Source organism: Lynx canadensis, chromosome E1, assembly GCF_007474595.2.
Source record: "Lynx canadensis isolate LIC74 chromosome E1, mLynCan4.pri.v2, whole genome shotgun sequence".
In the NCBI taxonomy this organism is placed as follows: Eukaryota; Metazoa; Chordata; class Mammalia; order Carnivora; family Felidae; genus Lynx; species Lynx canadensis.
Genome location: NC_044316.2, coordinates 1,687,431 through 1,713,827, shown reverse-complemented (window position 1 = coordinate 1,713,827; position 26,397 = coordinate 1,687,431). Strand labels below are relative to the sequence as shown.

Sequence of the window (26,397 nt, the reverse complement as noted above, 5' to 3'; positions counted from 1 at the left end):
TGTGAGTAGATTTCAACATGGCTAGAATATATGAGACTGAATGGTGGAGTGGTGAAAAACAAGGCAGGAGAAGCAGGCAGAATCTTGAAGTTCTTTGGTGCCGTACCGTATTCAAAAGACAGAGGGGAGGGGTGCAGCGAAGGGTCTCAAACATGAGTGACATCAGATGTGAGTTTCAGAAAAATCACTGTGGGTATGGAAAATTGACTTAAGAGGGTCCAGGCAGGGAGACCAAGCAGGTGGCTTAAAGAGTAATGGGGGTAAGTGGGGATTGTGGCTTGGACAAGGACAACGACAAGGTAAATAGGAGGGGAGGGGAGCAAAACTGGATGTGCATACGAATGGGCCAAAGAGAAGTGTCCGGAAAGGAGGATGTTAACCCCTATCCAAGGACTTTTCATGCTAACTCTCCTAAATGATGTTTGCATGAAGACCGCTGGCGCTGGCGGAGTCTTTCAGACACAATACTGTTGCTGGAAGTGATCTCGGGGATCAAACTGCCTTCCTCCTCAACTTCACAGTTCAAGAAAAGCCCAGAGAAGCAAAGCAACTTACTCAAGGTCACACAGCACGACAGTGGCGGAACACGACTCCTCCTTCTTTTCACAGCATCACCCCGCCTCCCGTGAGGCTAATGGCTGGGGGTGCTGTGCCAACACCAGACCCAAGGTGACCCGCGCACGATTTGAAGAGGTTGGACGTGGGTTCCTCCTCCTCTCCCTACTACCCCTTCCCCCACCCGCGGCTCCAGCGATCAATGAATAATTGTTGAAACAGCTCCTTTGCGCAGAACGAGGGGTGCAGAGACAAAGGGGTGCGGTAGGATTCCCCGTCCCCTCTGAGGTCCCCCAGCCGGGGAAGGGGGTAAAGGGCACTCCGGAGGCAGCCGGCACCCCCGCCCAACTCCCACGTGGTTTCTCCAGCCAGATTCCCACCCTGAGGCCCCTCCCTCGGCGGCTCCACTGTTGCCATGGCAATCAGGTGGGTGGACAGCCCATCCTATCTAGAGGCCATCCAGCCCTCGCGTGGGGAGTTACCATAACAACCCCCCTAGTAATAGGGGGGCTAGGTCCCGCCCCCCTTCCCCCGCAAATTGAGGTGGGTGGCTTGATTGGCAGCTGGCACGCGAAAGAGGAGGAAAAGGGAAGGAAGAGCGTCAAAGGAGAGCGAAGGAGGAAATGCGGGAGAGAGAGGGCAAAACACAGGGGAAGGGAAGGAAACGCGTGTGCGCACGCGCACCGGCCGGTGGGCGCGCTCCGCGGCCGCCCGGCCACCGCCCACTTCTTCTCGCCCGGCTCGCGCGGTCGGTCGGTCCTCGCGCGCGCCTTGCGCTCCCTCTCTCTGCTGCGCCTGCGCGCAGGTGTCGGCGCCTAGGGGGAGGGGAACCCGGCGCGCTCGCGTCACGTTCCCTCGTCCACCCTCCCGGAGCGCGGCCGCTCCGCGCCTGCGCAGGAGAGTCGGGAGGCTCGGGTTGCGGACCGGGCGCCAGCTCCTGTCAGTCGGTGGGTCGGTCCTCCCGCCGGCCCTCCCCCTCCGCGTCCTCCGGGGGAGGCGCGGCGGAGTCCGCCCCCGGGATCCCCCCCGATGGGGGAGAAGCGGCGACGGCGGCAGCGGAATAACCGAGCCGGCGCGTGAGCGGCCCCGGGGCCCGGCTGCCCGCGGAGGCCATGGGCGACCCAGCCCCCGCCCGCAGCCTGGACGACATCGACCTGTCCGCCCTGCGGGTGAGCGCGCCGCCCCCAGTCTCGCCCCGGTTCCTGCCCCCGCCGCTGGGGAGCGGCGCGGCCGCGCGCCTCACGTGCCCCCCGGGGCGCCCCCCGCCGCGGGGCCCCCGCCCTTGGCTTCCCCCCTGTCCGTGCACGCGCTGCGGATTCCGGGAGCCAGGTCGGTCCCCGCCCTGTGCTGCCCCGCCCCCACGTTCCCCCGCCGCCTCGGCCCGCACTCGGGTCCCGGACCCCTTCCCCCACCCCACTTCCCCCAGACCTCGCCCCGCCACCTGCACGGTCGTGCCGGCGGTGCCCCTCCCTGGCCCCGTCCCCGCTCTCGGCCTCTTTCCAGCCTTGCCCCTGCTCGCGTCTCCTTCCTCCTCCTCCCCCTTTCTCTGCGCCTCGGATTTTGACTTTGCAACTGCCTCGACAGCCTCCCCCTCCTCGCCCTTCCTCCTCCTCGCCCGCCCCTGAATGGCACGTCCTCCCTGGCCGGAATTTCAGCCTTTCCGTCTGCACCCCGCGCCCCCCGCGGCCGCCGTGGTCCCCGTGCGCGGCTCTCCCTACGCCTGGTCTCGCGTTTCGAGTGCAGCAGCCCAGAACCAGGCATTTCCGGCCTCAGGGTCCCCGCATATTACATTACCAACTCTGCAGCGGTGTGGGGCTGGAGCCGAGACAAGTGCAGGGGGGAGGGGGGACGCGCTGGTTCCCTAAAGAAACCCAGGCTCGGGCTGGGGAGAGGATGTTTCTGTGCATGTACACACACATGCGTGTGGTCGGTGGGGAGGTCGGGGTGGCAGCTGGCATGTCTGCGTGTGCTGGAGGGAAGGGGGAGGTGATGGGGTCTCCAGGGAGGGGCTAACCAGAAAAGGGCACGTGCACGCCCTCATTTGGGAGCTCGTCGGCCGCGTTTGTTCTGCTCGCAGCGCTGGCTTAAGGAGCAACTTAGTGATCTCAAGGTGAACACTCCAGACCGCCACCCAGGTGCGCTTTCTGTCCGGTGTCCTTCCGGCTCCCTCAACAGGCCCAGGTGTGCGGAGCGCAGGATTTCCCCTCTCGGGGTTGGGCTTCTCAGGAGGCCCGGGTTTGGTGTCTGGCTTTGGAGTTCGCCGGGGAACGTGGCCAGTAGTGGGAAAAGGCGGTCAACCACACGGGTGCCCCGGATACGCCCGGAGGGGAGAGGGGAATTGAGGAGAGCAGAGTCATGTCGTTAATTGGGTCTCTCTAGGTGACACAGTTTCTCTCGACATTCAGGTCATAATTTGTTTGGTGCAATGTTGGGCCAGTTCAGTGTTCTCTCCTGCCTTGCTGGAGAGAAGGTGATGAACAGTTGCTCAGGAGGGAGACTAAGCATTGGATTTCATTCTTTGTGTGTGTGTGTGTGTGTGTGTGTGTGTGTGTGTGTGTTGGCCCGCAGAGGGTCTGAAGGCTTTAGGAGGGAACTTCTGAGGGTCAGTTTGAACTGGGATACTCAGCTGATACCCAGGTGGAGTAGGACAAGGTGCAGTTGCAAGCCCCCCGTAACGGGCTGTGCCCTAGGATGAACCCCCATCTTCCCTCCCCACCTTGGTTGTTGATTAACTCTGGCCACAGGCTCTCGTGGCTGCGGGGACTGACATGCAAGAAACACCGGGAGGGTCCAAACCGTGACCTTTGGTTTCTTCCCTGTGGGACTCTGCTTGGGCTCCTCTTTTCCTTTGGCCTCTTGGTAGTTTGGCCTGGACCCCTAGCCTGGGATTTCCAGCCACTCTGCAAATCTGACCTTGGACGTGGCATTTCCCTTCTGGATTTCTCTGCTAGAAGCCACGGTAGCCTCTTGCCTGATTCTCCTCTCCTTCCTCTCAGGAGAGGCCTCACACCTGCTCGAGGTGCTTTCTTGCCTCCTGCTTAAGGAAGTGCTCCCCTCCCCCTCCCACCCCACTACTCCAGGGCAGGAGGGGGAGGGGGCTTTCTTTGAAATGGAGCTAGAGAGGGCCTGCCTTCTCCTCGCTGCTGACCTTTTCTCAGTGCCTGCCCCCTCCACCCCACCTCCTGGAGAGCGAGCGGCTGTGGGTGGCTCATCTCTTGTTTTGTCCCTGTTTTCCAGTGACAAACGGCGACCCGGAGAATTAGCGGCGACACCTGGTCTCCCTGGCCTGCACCATCTTGTGTTGGGGGCCCGGGGAGGGGCTGGGAGAGGACCACGTCCACCCCTTTTGAGCGGGCCTGGAGGGCCCGGGTTGTCTCTCTCTGGTTTCAAGCTAAGGCGTGGTTCGCAGCTGGTGCTGAGAGTAACAGTCTGGCGTCGGGGAAGGTGGGCATGCCCGCACTCCCAGCACCGCGGGGAGAGGCCAGTGGACCCGCTCCGGGGTGACCTCGGGCTCCACGGGCTCGCTGGACCTCTCTGACACCCCGTTTCCCTACCAGCCTAGGGGCTTCCTCACTCACTGAGTCACCTTGGCCCCCGACTGGCAGCAAAGAGCCTTTCCTCCCAGCTCTACGTGGGGACAGTAATGGTGCCAAAGTCGAGAGTTGCTGCCGGAGTTCTGCCCGTTAAGTCCCGGGTCCAGCTCCCGGCACAGGGGGCCCGTGTGGCGGCCCTTACCGTCGTTGCTGTCATCAGACGGCAGTCACAGCAGCCTCCCAGCACAGCTGTATCCGGACTAACGCTCCTTGGCCTGCTTTATTTTTACGCAGGTTTTATATAGCGTTCCCTTAGTCGGCTTTTACGTCCTTCATCATGTTCATCGTCATCAGCTGACATGCACACTTGTTTTTATCGACAGGTTCAGCGAGAGCTAGGATTTTTGACTGTTTTGCTCATCTTTGCCTTTCCGGGGCCTGTTTTGCACATAAGGGGGGTTCAGTGTTTGTTGAATAAACGCGTATTCCAACAAGTGACGGTCCCCTAGCACAATGCTCGCTCAGAGAAAGCATTCAATAAATGTCACGCTTGTTAGGGTTCCTCTTGCCCCTCTCTTGGAGACACACAATTAAGAACATCTTTGCTGAGTTGTTTTTGGAATCAGGCTTTGTCTGGTGGTGCACAGAGTTCTGGAAGCTTCCATCCGAGCGATGCCCTTGGAGTAAAATTAGGATCTGCCAAGAGAAAATATGGGCCTCTTGCCTCAGACCCTCTCCGTGTCCAAGCTTGGTTATGTTCCAGGAGAATCTTCTGACTTGTGGCTCTTGGCTTCTCGCAAAGGGTAGAAATCAGTAAAGTGGACGGGATGAGGGGGGAGCAGCCCCCAGGCTGACCTCTTTCCTTTCTGCCTCTCTCCTTGTGGGTGACCCACCTCCCAAATCAAACAGCTTCTCTTTCCCGTGCGGCCAGCTGGAAGTTTCAGGCGGCAGGGTCCTTGGAACTCTGGAGCCGCCCCCCGTGTCGCTGGGTTGAAACAACGTCACGGAGCCCAGTGAAGAGGGACTGGTTGATGGGTAGTAATGCTGCCAGAGGTGTTCTTTCTCGGATGATTTTGTGTCGTTGTGTCTCTCCTTCCCCTTCCTTCTCTCCGCGCGAGGCTGTGGGGCCGGCGCCCTGGGAGAGTGGCGGCTCCGGGCACGTGTTCCCGGGGGGACCCACCCGTGTTCCGATGTGCTAGCTGCCCAGACGCTGGCGGTGGGTGCCCCAGGCACACCGACCCCCTGCAGCCCCAAGTAACTTAAGTAGTGACTCTTTCCCTGGAAAACTGCAGGGGGAGGCGGGGCCGTTGGGGAGCCCACGGTGCCGCTTGAGCCCACGCAGGGGAGGCCACAGAGAGCTCGGCTGGAGCCAGGTGTTCGGCCACTGCCCCCTTCCTGCCGTGGACAGGACGGGACAGGTTGTGGGCAGCGGGAGGGGCGGCAGCACCCCCCTCACACTCGCCCCAGGAGCTCAGTCAACGCTGTGCCGTGCAGAATCCGGATTTCGCACCCGGCCTCCGTTCCTTTCACCTTTGGACAGCTTGATACGTACAGTGTCCTCCCGTCATTTGGGGGACGAGACGGCAGGAAGTATGTGGGACGCCCTTTATAGGCTTGTCCCCGGGCATCGGTCTATGAATGAGGAATGTGGTAATCTCTCAACCCAGAAACCTCAAACAGCTCTGGGGCCAGAGAGCATCTCCAGAAGCCGTCCAAGAGTCGGCCCGACTAACGGTGCCGTCTCCAAAGTTGTACAGGACCTTCCTGCCGCAGTCACCGAGCGTTGGCGGGCATCAGGTTCCAGGTGCTCCGGGAAGGGTGTGACATCGGCCTCGGGGCTGCACTCAGCTGTTGACTCAGAGCTCTGGGGGCATTCAGCCTAGACATGTTTCCACAGGCTCAGGCTCCCCCTTTCTTTTTGTTTCCTTTAAGGTGTGTTTATTTATTTTGAGAGAGAGGGAGGCTGAGGATCCCAAGCAGATTCCACACTGGCAGCAGAGAGCCTGACGCGGGGCGTGAGCCCACGAGCCGTGAGATCGTTACCAGAGTCGAAGTCGGACGTGCAACCCACTGAGCCACCCAGGCGCCCCAAAGCTCCCCCTTTCTTAACCGTTACTGCTTTCCTCAGTATCTTGGAATCCTCAAGGTCTGAAAGTTTTTGTCAATTCTGATTCCCGGGGATTCTACTCATTTTCTCTTGTCCCGTGTTCGGTCATCTTGAATCTCAAGTCCTTTCTCTTCCCCAAGCATCCCCTTTACATCCCCGACTCCCTCAGTCTCTTCCTACGTTTAAGGAATAGAATGAAAAGTAATCAGGTTAATAAGTCGACTTTCAGACCGTTTCCTGAATGCGCACGGAATGTGGGAACATTAGAAACTTTACTCGGTGAAAGCAGTGAGCCCTGGCCACACCCACGTTCCCTTCTCTTCCGTCCTGTCCTTCCTGCTGGTCTCCTCACCGGCCGGTCCTTGACTTGAGTCTGGGGTTCTGCCATCTACAGGAAGCACCTCCAGAGGCTAATTGAGGGGGTTCTTGAGGGTTTTTGTTCTTTAGAAGGGTAGGGAATGTGAGGGAGGAGAAAAGGAAGGTCTGGAATTATACTGGCCCTGGGAGCCCCTGGAGATTTAGTCTGGTGGCCAGGCAGCCTGAGGATGTACTTGCTAACTGTGGGGGAGGTTTCTTGTTTTGTTTGAGGAAAGATCTAGAACTAGGCACAGAGGTCACATTGAGGCACAAGGTAGACGTGGCTTTGCTACAGTCTAGGAGTGGGGAGAGGCATTAATGAAATGGCCACGTACGTAGTTATGCACGTGCGTCATCACAAACCACGATAAAGGCCGTGGCAGAGAACTTTAGTGGGCCGCGAGAGCATATGACAAGAATCTTTCTTACTTTTCGTAAGACGAAAGTGTTTGGTGGTTGATTGAGGGACCGACAGGTCCCATGTCAGAAAAGCAAGCTGGCAGCACCGAGAAGGAATAGGGGGGCACCAGCGGGAGGAGTTTGGCGATGGCCGGAGTTGGGAGACCCTGGAACGGGGCAGTTCTTTGGGCGGAGCGTTTGGTTGACAGCTGAGGGCCCGGGGCCTCCAGGCTTCGTTTCCACAAGGATTTCTTCTGAGCCTTCCCGTGGGGGGGGAGGGGGGGAGAAAGAAGTTTGTTCTGAAGGGTTAGGGCATGTATATGGGATGGCCCGTGACTCCTAGGACCCTCGTGTTTGTTTATTGAGGGAGGATCTCTGTGTGCTGTGTGTGTGTTTGTGTGTGTGTGTGTGTGTGCATGAACTACGAGTGAGCGTGCCTGTTGTCTACAGCAGGCGTGTGAGGGTTGTCCCTAGATGTGTGATTTTAGGTTGGTGACAGTGGTACAGACTCGAGGCGAACAACGTGATGTCGCGACGTATGCACTCTCGGTGAAATGATCGCCACCGTCCGGTAATTAGCGTTTCCGTCTTCTCGCGCAGTCATCTGTAGGGGAGGGGAGGGTGTCCCCAGTTGCAGTGAGCTGAGCGGTGTCTGGGGCTGGAAGGTGGGGGCGTCCCCCAGAAATGGGCAGGGACAGGCCCAGCCCCGGGCCTCGCTCCGGCCGGCCGTGGGAAGTGGGGTTCTCCCCGTTAGTAGACCCTGTGTATAAAGAGACGAGGTTCTCAGCTGACACTGTGTGCCAGTGAAGGGTGAGTGGGGTGCGCAGGGGGAGTGTTCCCGACTCTGCGTGTCGCCAACGGAAAGGGCTGGGGCAGCCACAGTGCGGGGAGGGCGGCGGGCCGGGCTGCGGAAGGGGCTGCGGCCTCCGGAGAGAGATGGTGAGGACGGAACCGAGGAGACCGTGCCCAGGAAAGATGGAGATGGTGGGCAGGGGAGGGGGCCGGAAGGCCTCGGACTCCCCGGGAAGCGTCCCCACGTCAGGAGGACCTGCCTTCCAGGGGTGTTTGGGCGTCACTGTCACTGTATCCGGGAACCTCTAACGGCATCAGCGTGTGGGGCCAGTGTCTGCAGCACGGGGGACACTGGTCCCTCCGCCCCGGTTCCCCGTAGTGCCTCTTGTGAACCTGGCGTGGGCTCAGGAAGGCACAGCTTTCTGCCGTGAAGTCCCTCCTTCGCTGCCTTCTGGGTGGAGAGAGGGACGTAGGCAGTAAATGACTTCTGCATGGCACACGCCTCCCCTGACAGCTTTTATTTGTCTGCCAGCACACCTCCGAAGGTAAAATGGGCAGGCTCCAAGCCAGACCGGGAGGAAGAAGATTCTCATGTTCTCTCTTTACCACCCACCCGCTCTTTCTCTCAAGGCGCATTTGTGAGAAGGTGGCTGAAGCGTGTGTCGTACTCGGTCCTTAATTCTGAGCGGCTCAGGAAAGAGTCTTCGAGAAAAGAGGCAGGGGCGCTCCAGAGCCCAGGCGTCAGCGGCAGGAGCGGGTGCCCATGGTGTCTGGGAGAGGAGGCTAGCGCACTTCTCTTTCCTCTCCCGTCTTTCTCTTTCCCAGTGTTTTAAATTGTTTTACTTACAGAGGGCATGTGTGTGTGTCAGAGCACGGGAGGGGCAGAGGGAGAGAGAGAGAATCTCAAGCAGGCTCCGTGCTCAGCGTGGAGCCCCACACGGGGCTCGATCCCACACTCTGAGATCACGACCGGAGCCAAAATCGAGAGTCGGTCCCTCAACCGACCGGGACACCCAGGCGCCCTCCTCTCTGGTCTTTCTGTTCTCCGGTTGTTGCCTCGAAGACAGAGGTGCGTGCGAATGTCCTCTCAGATTGCAGAGGGAGGAAGGCAGCCTTCCTAGGGTGTGCTGTGGGGGAGAACGACCCCCTGGGGGTGGGTGGGTGACGGGGGACAGAGCAGTGACGGGGACAGGTGGGGGAAGCCAAGGGACAGGGCTGCCGTCCGCTTCCCGCTGGACCTTAGGACAGCACAGCTTGATGGGCTGGGCTGGTCTCACCACGGCTTGGAGACCCTCTGGCCTCGACGGGTTCTTCACACCGGAACCCCCCTGGGCCCACGTGTCCCACAGCACTGGGTTGGGGGAAGGGACAGCATGTGGCTCCGAGGCTTGTCGGTTCCCTTGTCCCTAGACCCCCACACGCTCCTTTCTCTTACTTCGGTTCGGAGCTCAGTCTGTTCCAGTACGAGTCCTTTATACCTGGGCGTGGGGTCGCCGCAGAAGGGGTGTGGGTGAGACCGGTAAGCAGTCCTCGCGGCGCAGTCGGTTCTCTCCTCGTGTAATCTCGCCGTCCCTCCCAGAACCCTTGGGAGTGGGCGACTCTCCCCTCGTCGCCCGCCCCGGGGGAACACGCCAGGGCTCATGGAAGGGAGTCCGCGGACCTCTCTGGGGCTGGACGGCCAGTAAACGGCGGATCCCGGGGTGGGACTCGGGTCTGACTCACTGCGGAGCCCGAGCGTGTTGGCTCCTGTGCCGTTGGCTGCCTGCTCCGGGAGGCAGGGCCTGGCGGTGCGTGGGGGAGAGAGGGCCCTGTGTGGCCCACGTCCTAGGCCGTGTGCTTCGAGGGTGGTGTTTCCTCCTGACTTTGATCGTGAACGCGTGGGTGCAGCGAGCAGGCCTCGCGACCTCTCGTGGGAACACACCGCTGTCCCTGTGTCTGTGCTCACGCAGTTCGGAGGCTCGGGGAGTGTGGCCCGCGTCGTGGACGGAGGCAGCCTGCGCGAGGACTGCCTGCAGCCGTTGAGGGGCACGCGGTCCGGATCTGTGTCTCGACAGAGGACAGGCTCTGCTCCTAGACGTGGGGCGTGTTTCGAGAAGCGGGAGTGGGGCGCCAGCCCGAGTCTCTGGGGGCTGTGGGGGGCTGGCGTTGGCGGGCACGTGCCAGCAGTGCTGGCTTCCCGGGGCCCGTGCCCGGAACTGGCGGAGATTCGTGGGTGCCGGGCTGCCGGGCGGAGCAGTGACGACAGGAGGGAAGGACACTCCCGGGAATCCAGGAGATTGGGTTCGGAGGAGAGTAGACGGACTCAGAGAGGCCTGTCCTTCAGCAGGAAGAGAGGAGGACTCTCACTCCTGCCTTAAAAATGTTTTTTATCACAGCCAAACAGGCACAAAATGGAGCATTTTAGCCGTGTTAAGCGCGCCGTGCAGCCGTCCCCGGTGCCCATGTCCACACCCGTCTGTCCCCATGAAACGTGAACCCCGGCCCGGGACCCACCGTGCCCGCCTCCACCCTTTGTGCGTGTGCGGAGTGGAGCTGGCCTGACGCAGCAGGTGCCTCACCGGTTGAGTCGGGAGAGCTGACCCCTCGCCCGCCCGCCTCCCAGGAGGCGCCAGGCCTGACACGGATACGCGCCAAGTGGTGCAGGAATCAGGGGCGGACGAGGCAGCGGGAAGAGAAGCCAAGGGTCTCTCTCCCGTCGTCAGTGCTTCTGGCCGCCTCCCGCTTTCCGGCTCGGCCTGGACCCACCGTGGCACCCGTACCGGCTCCGACTCCTCATCCTGGGGGCCCAGGGCAGGGGCTGGAGGAAGGTGGGAAGGCCGTTCGGGGGACGACGGTAACAAAACGCGGCAGCATCTCTGCGCGTGTTAAAGGGGGAGGAAGAGACCCGCCCTGTGATGGTCCCGTGGGCCCTGCACCTCGCCGTTCGCAGGGCTGGCCCGGCGGGGGGTGCCTCTCTGCCCGGGGGCTCGGTTCCACACACCTGTGTTCGCACGGCGCCAGCAACCTTTCTGGGTGCCCAAGGCTCGGACATAGACGGAGGGACGATTCGAGTGTCGGGTGGTGTATTCCGAGGTCTCTTCGGAGGGGGCATGGGCCGTAGGAAACCCTGAGCGGCCCTTGAGGCCCCTTTGATGACAGCCTCCTGGGCCTCCTGGAGCCCGGGCAGGCCGTGTCCCCGGTGTGGTGTCCACACACCAGACTCGGAGCGTGACGCAGAGTCGAGTTGGGTTTCTCAGAGTGGAGGTGGCCGGCACGGAGGGCTGCCCCGCTCCCTGGCCTTCCCTTTTCCACGCCACGTGCGGCCGCGTCATCGGCCTTCAAGGGGAGACGGAGGTGGGCTTGGCAGTCAGGTCACCCGGGAGGACGGGAGGGCGGAGAGCCCCTCGGCACACGGAGGCCTGCCTCGTGGGTCAGCGTCCAGGTCGCAGAGGCCTCTGGCGGCCGGTGGGCATGGTGACTTAGGTCCACCTCTCAGGGCTTTGTCCCCAGATCACCAGTCTTTGTGCCGGATCCCAAAGACAGACGGACGTTTCCTCTGTCTTCTGTGCACGACCTAGACGAGGCCACACGTGCTCCGTCCCCTTTCAGGGTCTGCCCAGAGTGCCCTCGCGCTCCCGTCCAAAGCCCCCTCTTTCCTTACGTCGAGCCGGATGTGAGTGGGGGTTGGTGCTCCTCCTTGAACCCAGCCTGTCGTGCCCAGCCCTGGTGCTCAGAGTTTGAGGGAAGGAATGCTCCCGTCGCTCACTCCTGGGGACACCGCTCGCCTTGGGTCTTACCCTGCTGTCCGGCATGGCGCTCTCCCTGGATGTGCTCGTCCGCACCGTTCGCTGATGAGAGTGAGAAGTCACCTAAGTGCTCGCGTGTAAAGCAGAGCCCCCGCGGGTCGTCTCACCTCGTTCCAGGTGCCCGTGGGAGGCCAGGGGCTCAGAGCTCGCTAGCTCGGACCTCCGGCGCTGCTCGCTGACCACGGCGCTGCGTTGCCCGGCCCCGTCTAAGTCGGGGGCTCGCGCGCGCTTGGCGGGCCCAGGGTCGCAGCCTCCTCACGTTGGGTAGACTTGACGTCTCCCTGGGTGCTGACCCCGGGGGGCCGGTGGAGCTCCAGCAACACGATGCACGGGGCGGTGAGCGTGGCGTTCAGCGCCCGGAGACCCGGTTCCAGTTTCAGTTCCGTCTCTCGTTTCCAGGATGCGTGTCGTGTGGCTGGGACTTGGTTTCCTCGCTTGCAGAATGAAGGGGTGGGACCAGTGGCTCGCAGTCAGAGTCACCTGGGTCACTTCTCCAGCCTTCAGGTGCCGAGCGCTGCTCCCGGAGGCGATCCTATGGGTCCGGGGTGGAACGGTGACACGTTATTCCCCAGGTGATCTGATGCAGATCGGCCCCCAGAACTACGGGACCGGATGACCCCTAGGGTCCCTCCAGATCCAGGAGTCCCCTGCTCCCTTCTTCTCTCCCTCCCTCCCTCCCTTCCTGGAAAACCGCGAGTACCTACTGTGTGGGGTGCTGTTTGTTCTCAGTGCTGCCTTAAACGTGCGAGCAGGGAAGGGGTGCGATCTGCGACGTCCCGCGCGCTTCGGGGGCGGTGACTGTGTGTGAAGCTGGGCGTGACGGAGTTGAGAGAAACAGGCCAGGGCCAGACGGCCAGGGATGAGGTCTGAGCTCGTCTGGGAACACCGGCCCCTACGGTAGTGACCTCAGGGGGCCAAGTCGGGGTGTGGGTGGGGGGCTGGGCATCTGGGAAGGACGCAGGATAGGGGAAGGTTCAGAAGGCCTCCGGGCCTGTGAAGCAGGGACATCACCGTCCGAGCGCAGCGGGGACTGAGCCCTGAGCCCACCGGTGCCGCGGAGGGGAGCGGCCAAACCGGGGGAGGGCTGACCTGGGGAGATCGGGCCTTTTACTGGGCTTTTGAAGACAGGGAGGGGCCTGGAGTAGTGGGGCCTTCCCATCACCACTCATCCCTAAGGGCACAGGCCCTGGAGACAGAGTTCAACTGACGCCCCAGTTCTGTCACTTCCTGGGTGACCTTTGGCGAGGGCCCATTTTTGTCATCTGTCACATGAGGGTGGCAAGGCCAAGGCTTGCCTCCCAGAGCCATTGTGGGGATGGGACACGAGCGTAGGTAAGGTGTCTGGTTGGATAGGTGGGGGCTGCCTGATTTCTCATGAAAGAAAGTCCCAGAAAGGGCATCTCCTGGGGTCTGGACATTCATGTTCTCCCTAGTGTTTTGTTTGGGAAAGAGAAGACCGTCTGGGCCGTGGGTGGGTGAGTCACTGAGGCCCCAGGTGTGAGCCCTCGGCGTCCCCTCTCCCTGCCCTAGAGCCCCTATAATCCCCAGAAAGTCCTCTAGCCTCGCCAGGGCCGGGACAGAGACCAAGTTCAGAATCCAGCGTCTCAACTTGAGAGTCCTGTTTGTCCTGCTGCCTGGGTGCAGGCGCTCTGGGCCCACCCAGCGGAAGCACCCGTGGGGGGGGGGGTGGGGGGAGCAGGGCCTCACCTGGGACGCACTGATGGGGACGCGTGCCTTTGTTGGGACATGAGACCCGGGACCTGGACACAGAAGTGTGCAAAGTGCTTCACTGACTCCGGCCTGGGGCGGGGGCTGCCGGGCCCCTGGCCCAGGGATTTAGCCTTTCCTGCCTCAGACTTCTGCTTGCTGGGTGATTCTTCCGTGCCCTCTGGTGTCAGCTTACATGTCACTTCCCCAGCAGGCCCTTGGCCCCCTGGCCTGCTGTGACCTCACCTTAGTCCTTCCAGAAGCGCTGCTTCCTGTGGGCCCCTTGAGGGAGGCGGCATTCATGGCCGTGGTTTGGTCTCCGGCAAGCGGCAAGCGCTCCGTGTTTGTTGAATGAATGTGTGAACTGGCCCCCCAGGCGCAGCGCCGGTTTCTGAGGACAAACGGGAGAGGTGGGCCTGCTGAGAAGTTGGGGGAGCCTGTTGGCTTCATCCTGCCCCCCCACCATCCCTGGGGCTGTCATTTATTCTGAGCTGGCCTTTGGTGGGGCCAAGGAGTATCTGGTCTCCACCCTTTGGAGAATAGCCCTGCTCTTCCTTTCTCAGTCTGTGATTCAGACACGCGTCCTTCCCCTCCCTGCCGGCCTCACCCTCCACCTGCTGTGCTGCCTGACTCAGCTCTGCGCCCTCTGCCCTCCTGCCCTTCCTGCTGGCTCTTTCCACGCCTGCTCGTCCCTTGTCTTTCCTGTGGCTCCCCCTGCCACCCCACGACACCTGGTTGGCCTCCCATCTAGAATTACTTTTATATTTTTTTAAAGTAATCTCTACACCCAACGTGGGGCTTGAACTCACAACCCCAAGATTTAAGAGGCGCAAGCTCTTCCGTTTGAGCCAGCCAGTTGCCCCCCCACCCCAATTTAGAAGGAATGAGGGAAGAGACCGTTCACAGGCTTCCTTGGTCATGAGGCTTCCCTGGTCCCTTCCCTTGGATCTGTGGACACCTGACTCCCACAGGAGGAGGTTGGCAATGAGGTGTAATGATCTGTTTGTGCTGCAGCAGAAAACCAGCAGTGAGAAGGCTTATTATTATCCGGCCCCTGATTACTGTTGTCCTCCGTGAGCTCGGGCTCAGTGTGTGCCATTCTGCACGGGCTCAGCCCATCCCCTGCCACTGCCTCCTCCCTCTTCCTCCTCCCCTTCTCCCACCCTCCTCCCCTTCTCCCACCCTCCTCCCCCTCCTCCTTTTCCACCTCTTCCCTTCTCCTCCCCCTCCTTCCTCCTCATCTCCTCCCTCCACCCTCTCCCCCCTCCTCCTCCTCCTCCTCCTCCTCCTCCTCCTCCTCCCTTTTTCTTCCTCTTCCCATACTCTGCCCTTACTTGTTCTCACCAGTGTCGCCTCCCAGAGACAGCCCTCCCCAGCCCAGTCTCCGGGGCCTCGGATCTGTGCCCCCCCCACCCCCTCCGGCCCTCACCCGTCCTCCACTCGGTTCTACTTTCTGTCTGCTTTCTGTGTTCATGCGCCACCACTCTTCACCCTACGTCCCCGTGACCCCAATGGTCTTAATAAGTGACCTCTTGACAGCATTTTCCCTTCCTCTCCGGGAGGTAGTCTGTTCGTAATGATTCTGCAAATGTGCAGCACTTCGTGGATTTCAGAGTGTTCTGACATCCAGGAATTCTTGTGTGCCGGGACTGGGGAGACGGGAAGGAGGCTCTCGGACGTTCTCGGACGTGCTGGTTTGCCTCCATCACATGGTGCCCAGGCCTTTGGTTCTCAGTGGCTGTTCCCTGCCGCAGCGCACTTACCATCCCGCACCTCCGAACCTTCCTGGGCTCGGTCTTCTGAGGTGGGACCTCTGCCCTTCCCTCCCTCCCTCCCAGCCTCTGCCCACTTCCGTTTCGTTCCCAGAGTGCGCTCCTGGCTCCTCCGGGACGCCTTCCCTTGATCTCTTCTTGCCCGGTTGCGTCCCAGTCTTTGGATCTTTATTAACGTTCTTGTTTGCGTTTTGCCAACTATGTACGAGTTCACTGCTTTAAAAAAAGTGCCCTTTCCGTTGATACGTAGTATTTACGAAGCGTATGAATCACGGAGCGCCGGTTCACGTGACAAAAAGGGACTCACTTTTACCGGCTGCCCGGTGCGTTGCTTTTAAGTGAATACTCGTGGATGATTAGAAGAGTGGAGAGAAACCCAAAACTAGCGTTAGAAACCATTGATTGCATCAGGGAGGAAGGAAGGTTTTTCTAGAGAGCACCAACTTTCTTTTCTCTTTTCTTTCTTTTTTTTTTTTTAAGTTTTATTAAGTAGTTTCTACACCCATCACGTGACTCAAACTCATGACGCTAAGATTGAGTCAGATGCTCTTCCACCTGAGCTAGCCAGGTGCCCCAACTTTCTTTTATTTTTGTATTGATCGTTCAGCAGACAGATTTTGAACGTGGCCCTGACCCCCAAGAACTTAGCCTGGCAGAGGAGACAGACGGCTACAAAATTTTTCACGCGAATGTAACTGGTGCCACGAAAGGGGCAGTAGAGGGTCCCGTGGGAGCAGGTAGGCAGTCCGGGAAGCCTCCCGGAGGAGGCCGTGTCTGCACTGAGCTCTGGAGCGACGGGCCGGCCGGGATCGGTGCGATTGGAGGAGTGAACGGCAGGCACAGAGCCCCAGGTTCCAGCTGCACCTTGGCAAACGTGTCACTCCTTGGAGCCTTGGTTTTCTCATTTGTGAAATGGGCGATAACTCCTGCTTGGCTCACTTCCCTTGCAGGTATGAGGTGCAAACGAGATGGTGGCCGTGAGCCATCCGGCTGCGACGTGCAGCGTTTGGCTGTTGGCCGCGGTGGCCCCCAGCCGCAAGGTGACAGAACTGACCAGAAGCGGGTTCCGTGGCAGAGCCATGATCACACTGCCGTGACTCCGCGTGACACGTTGACAGCCAAGTCCCTTAGTCGCCGGGGAGGTGGAGGAAAGGCCGATGCGGGGTGCGGCCTTCGCTCCGAGGCCAGAGGGTGCCCCCCTTCTCTCTTTCCCCCAGAACACCCTGTGGGCAGGCCGAGCCTCAGAAGCAAGCTGTTTATCTTTTAGGTGTTGGGGTTTATTTTTAAATTTCTGACTGTGGTGGTATTTATTTTTTCCTTTCCCTTTCCCCACTTTCTCCGGCTCAGCCTCAGAAAGAGACCATCTGTCCCCTGCCTTGCCTGTGGCCATTTTAGAACCAGCACCGGGGCTGCCGGCCCCCCTTCTCCTTCCCTCCCTCCCCACTGCTGGCTCCCCTGCCCCTTTCCCCACGCCGCTCCCCAGGCACCCTCCAGCTCGCCAGGGGGGTCCCGGTCTGCGCAGCCGGGTCTGGGGGCAGCCCGGGCATCGAGGCACGCGGGGGACCGCTCCCCCCCTCCTCGCGTGGGCAGGGCCCTCTGCTCTGACTGGTTTCCCATTAGAGCAGTCTTTGTGCTTGTGCGTGCGTCGTGTCTGAACCTGTTCCTGCCTCTGCGCGTGTGTGTGTCCTTCTGCCACAGGGACCGGGAGGAGAGACTCGAGCTGTCCCTCCCCCAGCACATAAACGTCTCCTGGTTTCTGTCCTTCCCCTCTGCTCCCTCCGTCCCGCGCGGCACCCCCACTGAGCGCGTGAGGACACGTGTGGTGGTCACCGACCCGAGGGCCGTACTTCCCCGCGTGGAGCCAGAACCCGAGGGTCCGATTCGGCCCCAGCGTGAGGGGCAGGTTGGCCAGAGAGGGGTGGACGGTCGGGTTTGGGAGCAGGGGTCGTGGGGAAAGGCGTCTTTGCAGGTTTTCTTTACTACTGGACGTGCTGGCCTCCGGGGAGCCGGTGGAGGCTTAGCCCTCCTGGTGCTCGCGCCCTCCTGGCCCTGGGCAGTGGGTGGGCTTCCTTCCTCGTCCCTGGGGCACGGGGTTCGCCAGAGGGCCAGGCTTGGCTTCGAGCCTGCTTTCCCTGCAAGCCCTCGGGGTAGAAACGGGCTGATGGCACCCTGCCCCCCACGCGTGTCGCAGGCACGGGGGTCCCGGGCACGACGCTGGCTCCCCCAGGAGGGCCGTCTCCCGCAGGGCTGGGGGAGGCGGGGAGGTGTTCTGATGAGACCCCGGCCCCTCCGGTGCCCCGGCCACACACCCTTCCTCAGAGACACGCCCCCACCTGTGGCGCTGTGGGCGTCCACGCACACGCGTCCTCTGGCTGCTAGGGGGTCAGTGTGTACGTCCCTGTGCGGAGTGCTGTCCCCTCCACGCGTCCCGGGGACCGGCCTGCTAGGGCACCTGTCTACCCTGCCCCTCGGCCCCCTGCCCCGCCCGGCTTGGCTGCGGTGCTCCGGGCTGGCCGTGGTCCTCTGGCCCCGGGGGTGGGGTTTGAAGCTGCTCTGCAGGGCAGGCTGGGGCCCTTCCCCCAGGCCGGGCCTTGGTACCACGTCGCCCCTGCCCCTCGTCCCCTTTGTGGGGGCCTCCTCGGTCACAGGAAGAGCTCAGGAAAACAGGCCTATTGTGTGGGGCTGCCGTGTGCAGCCCGGTCTCCGCACCAGATAAGTGGAGGCTCCGGGGCCCCGGCAGCCGCCGATCCGGGCTCTTCCACGCGGGAGACGCATCTGGCGCAGGATTCCGCTGCAGCGCCCTCGGGTCCTGCCGTGGACACGGCTCCCCACTCTCTTCCCTGGAGCCCCTTCCCCGTCCGCCTGGTAGGAGTGAGCCTGCCTCCACTGGGGGGACGGGGGGTGGGGGGGCCGCCTGCGGCCCCTCCCCCAGCCCTGGCCCTCCTGTCCAGGGCAGCATGGCACCTCTGGGCCCCGGTTACAGTGGCAGGACCTGCCAGGGCACATCCCAGTGAGTGACACTGCTGGGCCTGCAGCACAGGGCAGACCGGCCCTTCCCCAGGCCTTGTGGTTCTAGTTCTTTCTACCACTCCAGAGCCTCCTAGAATCTTCTGGGAGTTCTGAGTGGATAGACCCTTCCAGCTCTGAAATTCTGTATTTATAAGACCCTGGTGGGGGGAGGGGAGGGCCTGGCTGGCTCAGTCGGTAGAGCACGTGACTCTTAATCTCAGGGTTGTGAGTTCGGAGCCCCATGTGGGGTGTAGGCCCCCAGGTCAGCAGAAAAGTAGGGGGTTGGTTTCCGCATCCTGCCTCCTTGCCCTGCGGTCGGCTGACCTCTCACGTGGTGGCATATGTGACTCCTGTCGGCGTGTTCCTTCCCTCTGTGTTGGTGTCTGACTTAGAAGCTCCTAGAAGGCACAGCCAGGGTATTTAAGGAGGCACTGTTTGACAGGCTCTTAAAAAAGATGTGGTGATAACAATTTGCATTTGCTAAAGTACTTCACAAAACCTTCACCCCTCAGGGGGTTTCGTGGACCCGAGCAGACAGTGCAGGAGGTGTGGGGGGAGGCCCACCTTAGTGCAACCGGGCTGGAGACCCGGGCTCAGCCCTGCCAGGTCTGGGCCACTTGTGAGAAATGTGCCCCCAGCCCTAAGGTGCTTGCCTCCTTTGGCCCATCTGTCACCTGCCCCTTTCCTCCTGGACCCCGCAGGGCCCAGGCCCTCCTGTCCCTGTCTGGGAATTCCCCCCAGTTGTGAGGGAGGAGCTGGGGTCTCTCCTTCCCTTGCCTGACGGCCTTGACCTCAGCCCTGAACTTCAGTTAGTAGCCCCGCTGCCTCCACATCGCAGACCCCCGAACCCGACTGCTCTTGGGAGGAGGACGCGGCCTTCCTCTGCACCCTGACCTCAGTCCCAAGGGCTCCCCGCTTCGGGAAGGGGAAGGAGGTGTCAGCTGGGGCCCCAGCCCTGCTGCTTGTCAGAGTTGTGAGTTGTGAGCGCTGTTTCCCCTTTTCTTCCTCCAGATGGGAGTCTTAGGGGGGGAAGCAGGCGAGAGAGAGAGCCAGGCGCTGGCCCTGGGGGTCACCATTTAGGACTGAGGAGGAGGGTCCAGAGGGACAGTCCCTTCCTCCTGCCCTTGGTGTGTCCTCGCACGCGGTGTCTGTGCACCCAGCCGACTCCCCTCAGCTGCCCTTGCTTCGTGGCGCCCACAAGCGCCAAGTCGCCCAGCATGGGAGGAGCATCTGGAACCGGAGGAGCCCGGCCTGGGGAGCGGGCGGTCCTGTGCACGGACCACACCACCCAGCTGGGGGGACACCACCCTTGCAGCGCACGTGTGGCCACCACTGCGGCCGCCTCTTTGCATCTGAACGTGCGTCATCAGACATGGTGAGTGGCGTCACGCAGGAAAGCCAGCGCCCCTAACCTGGCCCTGCCACTCTGCCCTGCTACTTGTGCCCAAGCCCCGCCTGGCAGTCGTTGCTTCCGGCATTGTTATGACGCCCTCTGTGTCTCCTCCGTGGCCTGTAGGCCTTACAAAGTTGTTTTTTTAAATTTTTTAATGTTTGTTTATTTTTGAGGGACAGAATAGAGACAGAGCGTGAGCAGGGGAGGGGCAGAGAGGGAGACCACAGAATCCGAAGCAGGCTCCGGGCTGTCGGTGCAGAGCCCGACGCGGGGCTCAAACCCACGAACTGCCAGATGGTGACCTGAGCTGAAGTCGGAGGCTTAACTGGCCTAGACCCCAGGCGCCGCACGTTACAAAGTTGTAACGTTTGTAAAACATGGAAGGTGAGAAAGGCTTCAGTACAGAAGCTCTTGCGAGGGAAAGAGCGCAGACGGTAAGTCTGCGCCCTCTCCGTGCAGCAACGTGCGGCCGACCCTGGCCCGCCGGGGTGCCCGGGGCACGGACGCCCGCAGCCCCAGATCTGTGTGGTCTCGGCCTCCCCGCAAACTCAACTACCGATGGCCTGCTTCCACTGCAAGTCTTAGCGACCCACGGTCAGGGGACTGTGCGCTGCGAGAAAGAAAGCATACGGGAGAGAAAACGCGTCTCCAGTGCTGGCCTGTGTTCACGGAAGAAATACGCGCGTGTTCGGAGTCCGCTGTGGTCCCGCGTGTGATGCCTTTTCACTCAGGCCCGTCTGGCGTGGCGCCCGCGTACCCCCCGAGTGGTGTTCCACCCGTAAAGAGCTTCTGTCCCGGGCGGGAGGTGAGACGCGTAACCATGTGATGAGTAGCGATGGGGTCCCGCTGGCTCGGGGCCAGGTCAGATCGAGGGAAGGCTGCGTCACCGGCTCCGGAGCCCGTCAGCTGCTTGCCTTTGGACAAGTCACTTCCCTTCCCCGAGCCTCCGTTTCCTCATCTGTCGGCCGGAAACGACAGCGGCTTCCGTGTCCTGCAGGCCTGTGGGGTTCAGTTACTCGGAACGTGTAAAGCTCGTGGAGCAGGGCTGGCCACCAGGAGTAATTTTCACTGACTTTCAGCCCAGAATCTCACTGCGGTCCGATGCGGCACAGCCGCTGTTTTGGCTCCGGGGGCGGTTCCGGGTTCCTGGTGACACCAGGGGACAGCTGGAATCCGTCGGGCGTCCTGTCCTCACTTCCACCCCCTCCACCCTGCCCTGTTCTCGGGGGCCCTCCTCCCACTAACAGCCTCCGCGTTCCTGCGTCTGACCTGCTCACGGCTTCTCCAGCCCTGACTCCGTGTGCCGTCTGGCGTCTTCCCTCTGGGTCCTAGTCGGGGAACGGCTGGTGTGGGAGGTCCGCCCCAGCGTGTCTTTTCTCTGTGGCTTTGGACTGCCTACCTTGGGTCGGGAACCCAGCTGAGGGCCAGGAGCTGTGACTCGGGGAAGGAAGGAACCAAATCGGGGGGTACCTGGCCGGCCCAGCTGGTGGGGAACGTGTGACTCTTGATCTCAGGGTCGTCAGTTGGAACCCCATGTTGGGTGTAGGTATTACTTAAAGCTTTAAAGAGCAAAGAAATGAGACCAAATGGTTGGAAACATGGTCCCTTAGGCAAAGGAGCTTTGAGCAGGGCAACGCAGGCCTCGGAGTCCAAAGTTTTTAGGGCAGAGCTTGGCTCTGCCACTTTCTGGCTGTACTCGACTCCGGGCAGGAAACGCACTTGTTCCAAACCCCCTTCACCTGTGACTCGAGCGAGCCACCAGCACCTTCCTCCACGTCTGTCGTGACCCTGTACTTCTGGAGCCCTCAGCAGCGCCAGGAAGAACGAAGATGCCAGGTTGCCAGCTACTTAATTGTTAAAGGGCTGTGGGAAGAGTGGGCCGCAAGACAGGTGTCTGAGACAGACATGTAGGCGGGACGGGTAAGGGCCACACGGAGGGGACAGGTGATAGCGTCCCCTGCCCGTAGGAGAGCACCGGAGGGCTCTTAGACCCTGCCGTCCTCACTAGATCCCCTCCCTGAATTCCTGGACTTGGGAAGGGTGTTGTCCTAGTGCCCTGATGTGTCTGTGGCACAGATAAGCCCCTCGCTTATAATTAAAGTGTTTGCCTCCCCCCTCAGACTGTCAGCAACCTTGTGGCAAAGACCACCTCATTTCATTCACCGCTGCATTCCTGAGCCCAGCATGGACCCTGGCGCACGGGGAGGAAGTGATGACATAGCCATTAGGTTGACAGCTTTGTGGGGAGTGGACTTGAGCATTTAGAACCGTAGAGAGTGAGCCGGAATGTTCTCTTGTTGACCGTGACCTCAGAGAGCTTAAGTGACTTACCCCCAGACACACAGCCTCTTAGCAGCAGAGCCAAAAACGGGAACCGAGTTCCCTAACTCTGAATCACGTAGATTTTATCATTTTCTGTGCTTGGCTCAGGACTTCGTATGTGTTACCAGACCAAGAGCACTTTGAGGGCCCCCTCCCACGTTTGTAGGGTTGCTTTCTTCGTGTGGAAACCGTCCCCGATCAAAACAGTCTATTGAGTGCCGTGGGACATGCTCATCAGATTTTTTTTTAAATTGTGTTTTGTTTTTATGAAGTAATCTCTGTGCCCAACGTGGGGCTCAGACTCACGACCCTGAGACCTAGAGCCCCACGTTCTTCTGCCTGAGCCAGCCGGGCACCCCGGCTTTGTCGATACTAGAGCTCACATAGCACAGGGTTCTGTAAAGTAGACGACGGTGGCTTCACAGACTTGCTGTCGCCACAGTCCAATGTCAGAGCGTTGTCATCAGCCCCAAGTAAGATCCCGTGCCCGCTGGGAGTCGCCGCCATTCCCCTGCTCCCGGAAGCCGCCACTACTTTCTGCCCCTACGGATTTGCCTGCCATTGACATTGCACAGAAATGGAGCCATTCAACACGGGGCCTTGCGACCGGCTTCTTCCACTTAGCGTGTTTTCAGGGGTCGTCCACATTGTGGTGTGGGTCGTTTCGTACCTTTCCGTTGCCAAATAATATTCTGTTGCACGGGTATTTATCCGTTCACCAGCTGATGGACATTGGGTTATTGCCGCTTCTCGGCTGCTGAGAATAACGCTCGTGTGAACGCTACGTGTACAGATTCCTGTGTGTACGTATGTTTTCCGTTCTCTGGGACGTCTCTTGCTGAGTCATGTGGGAACTTTCTGTCTTACATTTTGCGGAACTGCCAAACTGTTTCCCAAAGTAGCTGCACCATTTTACTTTCCCACCAGGGCTCCAAGTTCTCCACATCCTCGCCAGTGCGTGTCGTTGTCCGTCCTTTTGAGTTAGCCCGTCAGTGGCCGTGTGTGGCTAATGATGCTGAACATCTGTTGAGGTGCTTATTGGCCACACTGTAGATCCTTGGAGAAATGTCTATTCAGATCCTTTGCCCGCTTTTTTTTTTTTTTAACTTTTAATCTTTTATTTATTTTTGACAGAGAGAGAGTGTGTGTGCGCGCGTGTGTGTGTGTGAGCAGGGGAGGGACAGAGAGTGAGAATCTGAAGCAGGCTCCAGGCTCCGAGCTGTCAGCACAGAGCCCGACACGGGGCTCGAACCCACGAACCGTGAGATCGTGACCTGAGCCAGAGTCGGACGTTTGAGCCACCCAGGTGCCCTCCTTTGCCTACTTTTTAATTGGGTTGTCTTTTTATTATTTTATTCTTTTAAAAAAAAATTTTTTTTTCAACGCTTATTTATTTTTGGGACAGAGAGAGACAGAGCATGAACGGGGGAGGGGCAGAGAGAGAGGGAGACACAGAATCGGAAACAGGCTCCAGGCTCCGAGCCATCAGCCCAGAGCCTGACGCGGGGCTCGAACTCACGGACCGCGAGATCGTGACCTGGCTGAAGTCGGACGCTTAACCGACTGCGCCACCCAGGCGCCCCCTTATTATTTTATTCTTAAGGAGTCCTTTTTGTATTCTGGATACAAGTCCCTTATCCGATATTTATTTTTTCATTTATTCATTCATTTATTTGAAGCTGATTCATGTATTATTTCTGAGAGAGGGAGAGAGAGTGGGCGCGTGTGTGCGTGCACAAGTCGGGGAGGGGCACAGCGGGGGAGACAGAATCCGAAGGAGGCTCCAGGCTCTGAGCTGGGGCTCAAACTCATGAACCATGAGATCATGACCTGAGCCGAAGTCAGATGCTTAGCCAACTGAGCCACCTAGGTGGCCATCTGATACATAATTTACAATGTTTTGTCTCATTATGTGGGTTGTCTTTTCACTTTCTTGTTGGTGTCCTTTGAAGCTCAAAAGTTTTAAATTTTGAGGAAATCCAATTTATGGTCTTTGTTGTTGTTTATGCTTTTGGTGTCATTTGTAAGAAACCATTGCCTGATCCAAGGTCATAAAAATTTACTCCTGCGTTCTCTTTTAAGGTTTCTGTGGTGTTAGAGGGCAGGGGAAAAAAAAGATTTCTATGGTTTTAGCTCTTATATTTTTAGGTCTGTGATTCATTTCACGTTAACATTTGTCTATGGTATGAGGTAGGGATCCAGTGTCATTCTTTTGCATGTGGACACTCAGTTGCCCCAGCATCATTTGTTGAAAAGACTGTGGAGTGACTTGGTACTCTTGTTGAAAATCAATTGACCACAAACTCAAGAGTTAATTTTTGGATTCTTTAGTTCCAGTCCATTGATCTATATGTCCCTCGTTATGCCAGTACCACACTGTCTTTATCACTGTGCCTATGTATGTAGTCAGTTTTGAAATTGGAAAGTGTGAGTCTTCCAACTTTGTTCTTTTTCAAGATTGTTTGTGTCTTCTGGATCCCTTGCATTTCCATAGGATTTTTAGGATAAGCTGGTCAGTTTCTGCAAAAATGCCCGCTGGAATTTTGATAGAAGTGCATCGAATCTATAGATACTAACAGGGGCGCCTGGGTGGCGCAGTCGGTTAAGCGTCCGACTTCAGCCAGGTCACGATCTCGCGGTCCGTGAGTTCGAGCCCCGCATCGGGCTCTGGGCTGATGGCTCGGAGCCTGGAGCCTGTTTCCGATTCTGTGTCTCCCTCTCTCTCTGCCCCTCCCCCGTTCATGCTCTGTCTCTCTCTGTCCCAAAAATAAATAAACGTTGAAAAAAAAAAAATTATAGATACTAACAATATTAAGCATCCTGATCCGTGAACATGGGACATCTTTCTGTTTACATAAGCCTTTAACTTATTGCAACAATGTTTATAGTTTTCAGTGCATGTGTCTGACACTTTGGCTAAATGTATCCTTCTGGATGCTAGTATGAATGGAGTTGACTTCTTTTTTTTTTTTTTTTAATTTTTTTTTCAACGTTTATTTTATTTTTGGGACAGAGAGAGACAGAGCATGAACGGGGGAGAGGCAGAGAGAGAGAGGGAGACACAGAATCGGAAACAGGCTCCAGGCTCTGAGCCATCAGCCCAGAGCCCGACGCGGGGCTCGAACTCACGGACCGCGAGATCGTGACCTGGCTGAAGTCGGACGCTTAACCGACTGCGCCACCCAGGCGCCCCTGGAGTTGATTTCTTAATTTCATTTTTGGGTTATTCGTTGTAGTACATAGAAATACAGTTGGTTTTTGTTTATTAGTCTTACATCCTGCTGTATTCATTGGATACAGCTGAGTTCATTGATTAGTTCTAATAGATTTTTAGTAGATTCCTTAGAATTTTCTGCACCCTTGATTATGTCATCTGCACAGAGAGACAGTTTCCCTTCTTCTTTTCCAACCTGGATGCCTTTTATTTCTTCTTTCCTAATCACCCTGGCTAGAACCACCAGTGTAACATTGAATAGAAATGGCAAGAGTTGACAACCTCGTCTTACTCTCAGATTATTTTTTAAAAATGCACGTCCGCTTAGTCCTGTTCTTGAGAAACTTAAATCTCACCGTCTCCGCCGTGACATCGAAGTCGGAATTCATGGGTGGGATAGCTTGGGAAGACTTTCAGGGAGGACTTCCTGAAAACAGCGGGATTTGGCTTGGCTGACAGGAAAAGGTCATTTGTAGGCAGGGCTGGTGTGAGGACGGAGGGGCTGAGGGGCCATCACGGGAGGGCAGTCGTTCATCAGTTCGTGGCACAGAGATGCTGCCCGCACTGCCGCCCGAGGTCACGCAGACCTACTGCTACCGGGGACCCCACACCCCATCCCCTGCCAGTACCTCCCTGAGGTGCAGCTTCTCGGAGTGTGTTAGAACCGCCGGGAGGGGCGGGGGGGGGCAGGCATCTATTAAATGTATAGATTCTGCTCCTCCCCCCGGGCCTGTGCGCTAAACCAGAGCCCCTGGAGCCAGATGCTAGGAGTCCGTTCCCGAGTGATTCTCCTGACCGTGAGGTTTGAGAGCCCGCACCGCGGACATCCTGTGTAGGCCTCTCTTCCCCAGCTTCTCCTCCCTATCCGGGCCCCCACCCTGAGTGTGAGCACCGAGAGGAAGAGCTGGAGGAGGCCTCCAGCAGTGTCGTCACGGGGCTGGGCCTGCGTGTGGGGGCCGGGACTGGCTGGTGCTCCCCAGGAGCAGAGCACCTCCCCCGGAGGGTCCTCCGGATCCCCAGCGAAGAGAGTGACTGAGCACACGGACAAGGCAGGTTCCAAGGGCCCGCGTGTGAGGCCAGGTCAGTGCAGGAATCCCATTTGAACTGGGCCTTCTGAATCCTCGGGTGTGTGCGCGTCGGGGAGAAGCCAGACTTGTGCCGCGTTACCGCTGTAAGCCCGTGGGGCGTGCCGTCTACACAGGGTGGGACGTAGACGGACACACACGCCCTCACGGGCCCCAGGAGACCCATCCAGCGCGCCTCATCGGTCCCCTGTCTCTCTGTCTTCTTCCTCCGCGGTCATGAGACGCCTTCCTGTTTCCACAACCATTTGTCTGCCCTGCTGCCTGTCACCTGATCCCTTCCTCTTGGTCGGGCTTCCCCAGGGGCTGCTGTGCCCCTGGGCTCCGCTGTCCCTCACCCGCAGCCCCTCTGGCCACACAGATGTTGCCG

The 26,397-nt window shown here is 59.2% G+C and overlaps 1 protein-coding gene across 10 annotated transcripts in view; it reads left to right on the top strand.

The window, feature by feature from the left end:
- Positions 1-1,471: 1,471 nt before the first annotated feature.
- The window catches only part of MINK1 (misshapen like kinase 1), a 43,219-nt gene continuing 18,293 nt past the window's right edge, over positions 1,472-26,397 (top strand). For 4 of the 10 annotated variants that reach the window (XM_030297063.1, XM_030297067.1, XM_030297062.1 and 1 more), the window contains exon 1: positions 1,472-1,724. In XM_030297063.1, the coding sequence (XP_030152923.1) occupies positions 1,668-1,724 (57 nt within the window). In that variant the 5' untranslated portion in view covers positions 1,472-1,667. The remainder of the gene's footprint in view (positions 1,725-26,397) is intronic. The other 6 variants (XM_030297070.1, XM_030297069.1, XM_030297064.1 and 3 more) reach the window with 2 other exon arrangements.